This window comes from Littorina saxatilis, linkage group LG7 (assembly GCF_037325665.1).
Source record: "Littorina saxatilis isolate snail1 linkage group LG7, US_GU_Lsax_2.0, whole genome shotgun sequence".
Classification (NCBI taxonomy): domain Eukaryota; kingdom Metazoa; phylum Mollusca; class Gastropoda; order Littorinimorpha; family Littorinidae; genus Littorina; species Littorina saxatilis.
The window spans coordinates 14,075,843-14,086,753 of record NC_090251.1 but is presented as its reverse complement, the minus strand read 5'-3'; the positions used below and the strand labels follow the sequence as shown (position 1 = coordinate 14,086,753).

Here is a 10,911-nt window from a genome sequence, read left to right as displayed (position 1 = left end):
ACGGTCATACACGTTAAATCCACTCGTGCAAAAACATGAGTGAACGTGGGAGTTTCAGCCAATGAACGAAGAAGAAGCAGAAGAAGAAGAAGAAGGAGAAGAAGAGAGTGTGTCTGTCTTCATGACCTCGAAAAGCTTCAACATCGCCCATGGAAATGAGGCTCCATGCGTGGGACTTCCAAGCAGATCAGCTTTTGTTGGCCATCGAGTTGGTTTCATCTTGGCCATTGAAAACAGGGCCGAGGTGCACGACAAAGTTACCAGCCGGGTGGGAACTATCCGCGATGTTGGATTGGTTTAAATTGAGATTTGTTGTGATTTCAACCAATCAGACCCCGCGGTTTGTTCTCTCCCGTTTAGGTGGCACCCACTTTCGGTTCGTTCACCTCAGCCCTGGTTCTGTAGGAGAGCCAGCCTGACCCAGCCCTGGTTCTGTATGAGAGCCAGCCTGACCCAGCCGTGGTTCTGTAGGAGAGCCAGTCTGACCCAGCCCTGGTTCTGTAGGAGAGCCAGCCTGACCCAGCCCTGGTTCTGTATGAGAGCCAGCCTGACCCAGCCCTGGTTCTGTCGGAGAGCCAGTCTGACCCAGCCCTGGTTCTGTAGGAGAGCCAGCCTGACCCAGCCCTGGTTCTGTAGGAGAGCCAGCCTGACCCAGCCGTGGTTCTGTCGGAGAGCCAGCCTGACCCAGCCGTGGTTCTGTAGGAGAGCCAGCCTGACCCAGCCGTGGTTCTGTAGGAGAGCCAGCCTGACCCAACCGTGGTTCTGTAGGAGAGCCAGCCTGACCCAGCCGTGGTTCTGTCGGAGAGCCAGCCTGACCCAGCCGTGGTTCTGTAGGAGAGCCAGCCTGACCCAGCCGTGGTTCTGTGGGAGAGCCAGCCTGACCCAGCCCTGGTTCTGTCGGAGAGCCAGCCTGACCCAGCCCTGGTTCTGTCGGAGAGCCAGCCTGACCCAGCCGTGGTTCTGTAGGAGAGCCAGCCTGACCTAGCCCTGGTTCTGTCGGAGAGCCAGCCTGACCCAGCCCTGGTTCTGTAGGAGAGCCAGCCTGACCCAGCCCTGGTTCTGTAGGAGAGCCAGCCTGACCCAGCCGTGGTTCTGTAGGAGAGCCAGCCTGACCCAGCCCTGGTTCTGTTGGAGAGCCAGCCTGACCCAGCCGTGGTTCTGTAGGAGAGCCAGCCTGACCCAGCCCTGGTTCTGTAGGAGAGCCAGCCTGACCCAGCCGTGGTTCTGTAGGAGAGCCAGCCTGACCCAGCCGTGGTTCTGTAGGAGAGCCAGCCTGACCCAGCCGTGGTTCTGTAGAAGAGCCAGCCTGACCCAGCCCTGGTTCTGTTGGAGAGCCAGCCTGACCCAGCCCTGGTTCTGTAGGAGAGCCAGCCTGACCCAGCCCTGGTTCTGTCGGAGAGCCAGCCTGACCCAGCCCTGGTTCTGTAGGAGAGCCAGCCTGACCCAGCCCTGGTTCTGTCGGAGAGCCAGCCTGACCCAGCCGTGGTTCTGTAGGAGAGCCAGCCTGACCCAGCCCTGGTTCTGTCGGAGAACCAGCCTGACCCAGCCCTGGTTCTGTAGGAGAGCCAGCCTGCCACAGCCCTGGTTCTGTAGGAGAGCCAGCCTGACCCAGCCGTGGTTCTGTAGGAGAGCCAGCCTGACCCAGCCCTGGTTCTGTAGGAGAGCCAGCCTGATCCAGCCCTGGTGCTGCTCATTTAACTCCAAGCCTTGAGAGATAATGGCTTTCCGCCGTCCTAAATTCTGGTACTGACTTTGTCCCTGCCATGCAACCCAACTTTATGTGGTTTTGCCGGGTCGTGAGACTGTTGATTGGATGAGCGCACTCATTTGCACACCAATTTTAGAATTAACACTCGTTGCCCGAGCACTCACCCTGACCAGCCGTACTCGCCGAGAACGGTCTCACGTATTTCTGATTTAGGCTTTTGCAACCATTGCACGCATGGTTGAAACAGTGGTTTATCTCTCATTCATGTTTTACAAAGCCGTAAAATATAGCATATACATGGAGAATACTACATGGCTTGCTGTGTCGTACCAGATGTACACGAGTTGCTTTTTAAAAATATTGAAATGCGAGCGAAAGCAAAAACAAGTCGCGTAAGGCGAAATTACTACATTTAGTCAAGCTGTGGAACTCACAGAATGAAACTGAACGCATAAAAATAGGGTAGGTCGGGTTACCGTAACCACACCTATTTTTTCACCCCCGGTATAGGGGTGTGTATAGGTTTCGGTCGATGTGTTTGTTTGTTTGTTTGTGTGTTTGTGTGTTTGTGTTCGCATATAGATCTCAAGAATGAACGGACCGATCGTCACCAAACTTGGTGAACAGGTTCTATACATTCCTGAGACGGTCCTTACAAAAATTGGGACCAGTCAAACACACGGTTACGGAGTTATTGGTGGATTAAGATTCTACAAGGACTTATAGAGGGACATATTAATGGTCAAAGGGAAATAACCTTCTCAGTTGGTGGCAGTGAGAATGGTTATTTCCCTTTGACCAACGGGGGTGTTTTTCCTACCTCGGAGGAATTTCTTGTTTGTTTAGGCCTAAGCAGGAAAGCGCGCTTTTCTGTATTCTTGTTAACTTTCGGAGCTTGTTTTGAATACAACCTATCATATCTATATGTTTTTGGAATCAGGAAATGATAAAGAATAAGATGAAATCATTTTTGGATCGATTTCTTAGATTTTTATCGTAAGACGAATTAATCTATTTTCGTTAATTGTGATCACATTTTAAGAGTAAACATGACATATGTATATATTTTTTAGATTCAGAATATGATGAAGAATACGATGCAATCAATTTTAAATCTGTTTGCGAAAAATCGATTTTAATGACAACTTTAATGAGCAAACTCATTAATTAATGTTTAAGCCTCCAAGCTGAAATGCAATACCAAAGTCCGGGCTTCGTCGAAGATTACTTGACCAAAATTTCTACGAAAAGCCGGATATGACGTGATCAAAGCTATTTATAAAAAAAAATGAAAAAAAACGTCTGGAGATACCATACTCAGGATCTCTCATGTCAAGTTTCATGAACATCGGACCAGTAGTTTTCTCTGAATCGCTCTACACACACACACACACACACACACACACACACACACACACACACACACACACACACACACACACACACACACACACACAGACACCACGACCCTCGTCTCGATTCCCCCCTCTACGTTAAAACATTTAGTCAAAACTTGACTAAATGTAAAAACCAAACATGTGCAGTACTACATGCCGAGGAAATATCAGGCCCTGACACAATTTGGTTTGGTTTGAAGACCGATAAATTCTTAATAATGTTATGCAAACCAATACAAAAAATAACATTTGAATTATTAATTGCCGAGGAAAAATCAGGCCCTGACACTATTTCATTTGGTCTGAAAACCAATAATAATTGACTATTACCCTGACCCTAGAACTCACCAAGTCTTGACACAAAGAACAGGAACACCAAGAGCCTATGTTGCGGTATTACCTGGAACACAATTCACTACTCGTCATTTTAATGTTAAAGTCAATTATTGTGCTAGACAGTGTGTTTATTTTCCTACTGTATGCAGCAAAAATGGATTTTGCATGAGGGTGTGTCCCTACCGTGCAACAAAAAGCGTACACATCGGGGGAAAAAACCCACAAACACAAACAAACATGTCAAGTCGCGTGAAGCGATATCAACATATTTAGTTAATCTGTCGGCCTGAAACAAAAGGATTAGGAAAAGGATAAACATTCAGATCAACACTAGAACCGAGACTAGTAAGAAAGAATCTAATTAGTTTTAAAACTACAAACTGAAATGTAATCCCTTAGTCCGGACCGGGTCTAAGATTGTTTGACCAAAGTTTCAACCAATTTGAATGAAAAGTGGGGTCACCACAGTGCAGCCTCAACTTGTTTTAAAAGCCGGATATGATGTCATCAAAGACATTTATCGGGAAAAGAAGAAATGAAAAATATCTCGGGATATTAACTGAGAAAAAGGAAGAATTCACATGCAAAGCTTTATAAACATCTGCCGAGAAGGTTTCTCGTAATTGTTGCGCACACGTACGCTCGCACACACGCACGCACGCACACACACACACACACACACACACACACACACACACACACACACACACACACACACACACACAAACACACATGCACATACACCTACGGAGACAAACCTCCCTTCCATCCTCGTGAAAACACTCAGTCAAGTATTGACTGAATGAGAAAAAAAAACTCGTGTAAATCTGGTCCGACACAGCAAGCCATGTAGTATTCTCTATCTCCGCCTTGACCTAAAAGTCTGAGGACATGAGATGCAATAAGGGAGGGCATCTGAAAGTACAGGTCAATTTACACAGATTCATTAAGTGCCGTCTGGAAAAAAAGGAAAACTAGAACACACTGCGATGGAACATATAGCTAGCAGTCCAGACGAGTACGATTTCAGAAATTAATAGTAGACAAAAACAACGGTTTTCTCAAGACAAAAAGAATATAGGCTTTGTGTCTACACCTCTGGGAGGACGTCTCACAGTATCACGCTACAGGTACTCTAGAGCAGAAACGGAGCCAGACTTCTTGTCCATTGTCACGACCTGTTTCACTCAGTCTTCTGGCCCCGGGACATTTTGGGCCAATGTTTGTACTATGGTCATCACATTTTTCACTCAAGTCCTCTAGCCCTCGGCCAATGTTTTTACCATCGTCTCGGTACTGTAGTCTCGCTGAGCACTTTTCTGTGTCCACTGCTATCGTGTTGTATCGGCGAGTAGCTGTTGTTGTTAAAGCGGTCCTTAATTAAGCCCGAAGTCTTTTTACATTTAGTCAAGTTTTGACTAAATGTTTTAACATAGAGGGGGAATCGAGACGAGGGTCGTGGTGTGTGAGTGTGTGTGTGTGTGTGTGTGTGTGTGTGTGTGTGTGTGTGTGTGTGTGTGTGTGTGTGTGTGTGTGTCTGTGTCTGTGTGTCTGTTTGTGTGTAGAGCTTCAGACTAAACTACTGGACCGATCTTTATGAAATTTGACATGAGAGTTCCTGGGAATGATATCCCCGGAAATTATTTTCATTTTTCCGATAAATGTCTTTGATGACGTCATATCCGGCTTTTTGTAAAAGTTGAGGCGGCACTGTCACACCCACATTTTTCAATCAAATTGATTGAAATGTTGGCAAAGCAATCTTCGACGAAGGCCGGACTTCGGTATTGCGTTTCAGCTTGGTGGCTTAAAAATTAATTAATGACTTTGGTCATTAAAAATCTGAAAATTGTAAAAAAATTTTTTGTTATAAAACGATCCAAATTTACGTTCATCTTATTCTTCATCATTTCCTGATTCCAAAAACATATAAATATGTTATATTTGGATTAAAAACAAGCTCTGAAAATTAAAAATATAAAAATTATGATCAAAATTAAACTTTCGAAATCAATTTAAAAACACTTTCATCTTATTCCTTGTCGGTTCCTGATTCCAAAAAAATATAGATATGATATGTTTGAATTAAAAACACGCTCAGAAAGTTAAAACGAAGAGAGGTACAGAAAAGCGTGCTATCCTTCTCAGCGCCACTACTACACTCTAAACAAAAGTGTTCCACTCCTGAACACCCTTTCTGTAACCACTTCTGAACACCCTTTTAGTAGAACACTTTTGGAACACTTTTGGAACACAAAAAGTGTTCTATACACAAAAAAGTGTTCCAAAAGTGTTCCAAAAGTGTTCACATCTGAACACTTTTAAGTGTTCACCCTGCTGTAACCACTTCTGAACACATAAAAGTGTTCAGGTCAACACTTTTGGAACACTTTTGGAACACTTTTGGAACACTTTTAGAACACTTTTAGAACACTTTTGGAACACTTTTAGAACACTTTTAGAACACTTTTGGAACACTTTTGGAACACTTTTAGAACACTTTTGGAACACTTTTAGAACACTTTTAGAACACTTTTGGAACACTTTTAGAACACTTTTGGAACACTTTCATCCTGCACTGTCATACAATTCAGAAAGACATTAAAATCAAATTTTGTGAGCAAAGAAGCATTTTTAATTGACAAAAAGAAATGTCTGCAGCAGTCGCAGAACAAACGAATCTGGGGTAGGAATTGTTGAACACATAATATACCGAGCAACAAAATTCGTCATTGTTTGATTGACAAAATCTTCATCAATTATAGAGTTAGAATTATTAAACTACAAAAGTTTAATGAAGGCATGTTTGACCTTGCTTTTGTGTGATTATTTTGATGCTGTGACTGTTTTAACACACGGGACAAGCAGGTTTATCGTAAAACACATAATGCGCGCTCGCAGCACGTGCAAGTAGAGCAGGAGAAATCTGATGTGTGAGATGTGTTCACTAATGCATTTGCAACCAAAAGAGACCATGGCACGCTTGCTGCCAGTCTCACTTTTGAAACAGCCAGGATGCCAAGATTGACACCACCAAAATGCCAGGTCGATTTAAAGCTGGGGGTGATCCAGAAGCGCTGGCATGTGCTTTAAACGTGCATGTGTCAACAGTTTATCACCTTCTGCAATGTTCTGGTGACATTGGAAGCACTGCAGTTATGCAACGCAGTAGATTTTTTCGCATTACCCCAATAAGACAAGATCGCAATTTCCTTCCACAACGTCTTCGACATCGATTCAATTCAGCCGCTGACAATACCAGGAACATCACTGGAAGCAACCAGTGTCCGATCAGTGGCCAGAGAACGCGATGAAGGCTCAAGACCTCCAAAACTTCGTTTTGTCCCGTGTGTTGAAACAATCGCAGCATCAAAATACTCACGCAACAGCTGTGTCAAACATGCCTTCATCAAAATGTTGTGGTTTGATAATTCTAACTCCATAATTGTTCGAGATTTTGTCAATCAAACATTGCATAATTTTTTCGCGTTTCTTTTGTTGCTCGGTATATGTTGCTATTAAATAATATGAACGGAGCTCTGGTAAACCCCATCTTGAAAGTTCACACACGAAAGTCCGATAACAAAAACACCCTTCAGAGTTGGGAGGATTCCAGGCCCTTGGTCTTTGGTTTAGTTTTCAACTCGCTGTCCGGAACATCCTGTTCGAAATAAAAGTGAGTTTTAGAACATGATGCATTTCCAACTCTTAACAGGTTTGTGTTAAACGTTTGTACTTAATTGATAACACTGAAGTGTAAATCTTAACTACTAGTGGACTTCTTCTTGCTGTCAGTAGATCTCCAACAATCGCAGTTACAGGTAAACTTTTTTTTATTCCAGAACGGGCATAGGTCACATAACAGAGAACAAATACGTCACGTCCAATTCGCTCTCACCTTCCCAACACACAATGACACTCGCATGCACGCACATGCACACACGACTGAATGTAAAAAGTAATCCCTCTTGAAGCAGGAGTCTGTCCCTAAGAACAAAAAGTAGAATTAAAATAGGTCTTTCGCAAGGATTTCATTAGCGCGTGGCCACTCTGGAAAATGGCACTCTACAAATTGTTTATATAAGGTAAGCAGTAAACCGTACTGCTAATGTGGCGAGGCCTTGAGCACGCCCGTTTTCCTTAACTCGTTCTTAACCTATGTGAACCCAGGGAAAACACCTTGTCAACAATCACTGGAAGCCAAAGATCACTGTCGCAATTAATCGTGAACTCCGATGAGTTTTAGTTCAAAGAAAAGGGTGTCATATTGAATGCACCCTCTAGTAATCCGTTTGTAAAGAAACTACCTAAGTTTTGTTGGTTTGATCTAAATAATGAATTATAAGGAAATCATTTATTATGTAATGTATTCTATATTATAGAATGCATTCTATAACGTCCCGAACTGCCTTCTATGATAAAATGCATTCTATTTACACAAAATACCAAAATGCTTTTTATGATAGAATGCGTTCTTTAACGTCCTGAAATGTATTATAATTTATATGCATAATGTCCCGAAACTACAACAGGCCAGCCCCGCAAAGAAAAGCAGAACTACACACACACACACAGCCACACACACGCACAGAGAGAGAGAGAGAGAGAGAGAGAGAGAGAGAGAGAGAGACAGAGAGAGAGAGAGACAGAGAGAGACAGAGAGAGAGACAGAGACAGAGACAGAGAGACAGAGACAGAGAGAAAGAGAGAGCTGTGTGTGAGAGTGTTTGCTTTCGAAGCAGGGACCATACCGAGCTGGCCTGTAGAAGTTTTGTGGCGCTTTATGGAATGCATTCTATCATAAGAATGCATTCTATCATAAGAATGCATTGTTGGACGTTATAGAATGCATTCTATAATAGAATACATTTCTGGGCAAATGACAAGTATGATTGAATGCATTCTATATTATACAATGTTTTCTATTTTATAGAATGCATTCTATAAATATAGAACGTGTTCTATGATATGGAATGCATTCTTTAATATAAAATGCATTCTAATTTCTATCATAATTTTCTAAAATATTTCATTATTTAGATCAAACTAACCAAAACTTACAAACGGATCGCTTTTAACTCACGTGATCTCAAGCTAAACCTACGTGAACCGAAGGAAAACACCTTGTCATAAACTCCGATGAGAATATTTTCAAAAGAAAAGGGTGTCATATTGAATGCACCCTGCATACACTGTTAGCGGCAATGGCAGACCCAAGCGGATCAGCAGCGTGTTGTCTGTTGGCCATGCTTTGACTAAAGCTGGCCTCAGTGTTTACGGCACTACTCTACCATAACGAATGGAAATTCTGAGTAGACTTAGTTCAGGAAAACATTTTATCATTGCAGGCCTCAGCACTCACTGAACTTAAAAATATGTATATTTTTTCCACCTTTTAAGGAGAAGACTGTAAAATAAGGCAGCATTCTCAAAATGTAACTGCGCTGTATCCCACAGAAAGCTTAAACTTACATGAATGAAGTGCATCCACAAGGTTTCGTCGCATTACTGTTAGCTCCATCTCCAGAAAGTGCCTCAGCCAAGCAGTATGGTTCCTGCACACACAAGATGCATGTTAAGAAATCAAACACTATTTTACTGAAGTTCCACATCGTAGCAACACTGACAAGTGTTCTGATTCTCATACTTTTGTTTATTGTGAAACTGTGTATCAACATTTAGATTTCTGTCAAATGTGGAAGGAGAGGGGGCTGGCTGTGTGTGTGTGTGTGTGTGTGTGTGTGTGTGTGTGTGTGTGTGTGTGTGTGTGTGTGTGTGTGTGTGTCCACATATGAGTTTGGCGACTGTCTGGTGTGTTTTGCACGGAGATATTAATTTTGAAACAGAGTATTTCAGCAAATAGTATAATCAATGATTCCGCAACCGCCGGCACAATTGGCCTAGTGGTAAGGCGTCCGCCCGGTGATCGGGAGGTCGTGGCTTCGAACCCCGGCCGGGTCATACCTAAAACTTTAAAATTGGCAATCTCGTGGCTGCTCCGCCTGGTGTCTGGCATTATGGGGTTAGTGCTAGGACTGGTTGGTCCGGTGTCAGAATAATGTGACTAGGTGAGACATGAAGCCTGTGATTCTGTCTTGTGTGTGGCGCACGTTAAATGTCAAAGCAGCACCGCCCTGATATGGCCCTTCGTAGTCGGCTGGGCGTTAAGCAAACAAACAAACAAAACTTATCAGATCAATTTGAAAGTCAATATTTCTCTGCAAAACTACACACTATATGCAAATGCAGGACATGCGTACCTTGGTAAACACGTCTGGGTTGCCGTCAGTGCCTCCTGTTCATCCTCAGTGCAATTCAGAAGAAATGTGCGCAGGTTACGCCCACATCGATTCGCCACATGGGCACATTAGCTCAAACGGCTTCCCAGTTCCCTGAAAGTGTGATAGATCTGTGAAATCAAATACAGCATGCATAGAATTATTCTAAATTGTGCACACAATCAACCTGGCCACTATTATGATGGATGTTGTTCATTAATGTATGCTGTTTTTAGCCTACCGCTTCACTTTTATATCTAGCGTGCAGATCGTGCATCTATGATCTAACCAAAGGAAGAAGAAGAATCCGAAAATCTGCAAATGTATTGCTCTGACCACAGGCGGAAGGTATCGTTCACTGGACCACCATTATAATTATAAGGAACCCCTGGACATACAAGTATAACAATAACACAAAACCAAGCACATCAACCAGAATAAAAAAAAATCAACATCAAATTGAAATAGAGTTTATTTACCAACGCAGAACTAATGTAAAAGGTCCACTGATCAGCTGAAACCGTTGCGACAGCAAAATTAGAGAAATTGTCTTCAAACGTCCACAGATACAAGTAACAGGAACATGTTACAACAAAAATACGAGTGACTAAGCTTAGATGAATTAATACAAAATCTCAGCAAGCAACTTACAGATAACAATCGGAAATCCTGAGCCAAATCAACGCAGCGACAACGCAGACAGGTCCACAGATCTAAAAGTGTCAACGTTCTTTTTTGGTCCAGCTGAAGCATGATGGGACAATTAGTAACATTATTAAATTGTAAAAATAAAAATGCTAATACTTACCGCTTATTAGATGTCTCAGATGAAATAAATGTTTGATGAAAAAATATAAGCACAACACGATTAAAAACAAAAACAAAAAAAACGTCCCACAGCGGTCTAGGGGGTATAAAAATTATATACTCTAAGCGACGCTAGGTCCCGACGAGTCTCCGTAGCTCAATCGGTAGAGCGCTGACATGGCAATGCGAAGGTCTCGGGTTCGAATCTGCTCATGGCCCAAATATTTTTAATGTATTATTTTATTCGGAGCATGACTAAAAGACGAAGTGGAACACTTGTGGAACACTTGTTGAACACGTGTGTTCACCTGGTGTTCCACTGTGCAAAAAAGTGTTTACCATGTGTTCCAAAAGTGTTCAGGTAGCAGAAGATGCTTCAGGATAA

The 10,911-nt window shown here is 42.9% G+C and overlaps 1 protein-coding gene and 1 long non-coding RNA gene across 2 annotated transcripts; both read right to left on the bottom strand.

Moving 5' to 3' along the window:
- Positions 1–382: 382 nt before the first annotated feature.
- Positions 383–4,210, bottom strand: LOC138970127 (collagen alpha-2(IV) chain-like). The gene is made up of 3 exons (XM_070342609.1): positions 4,190–4,210; positions 3,454–3,505; positions 383–1,686 (listed from the first exon to the last, which is right to left on the bottom strand). Exons 1-3 carry the CDS (start codon positions 4,208–4,210, stop codon positions 383–385), a joined length of 1,377 nt encoding a protein of 458 aa, XP_070198710.1.
- A 1,387-nt stretch (positions 4,211–5,597) lies between these two features.
- Positions 5,598–10,663, bottom strand: LOC138970752 (uncharacterized). The gene is made up of 4 exons (XR_011457061.1): positions 10,371–10,663; positions 9,702–9,833; positions 8,914–8,996; positions 5,598–7,102 (listed from the first exon to the last, which is right to left on the bottom strand). It is a non-coding gene; the product is annotated as an uncharacterized lncRNA (long non-coding RNA).
- Between the last annotated feature and the right edge of the window lie 248 nt (positions 10,664–10,911).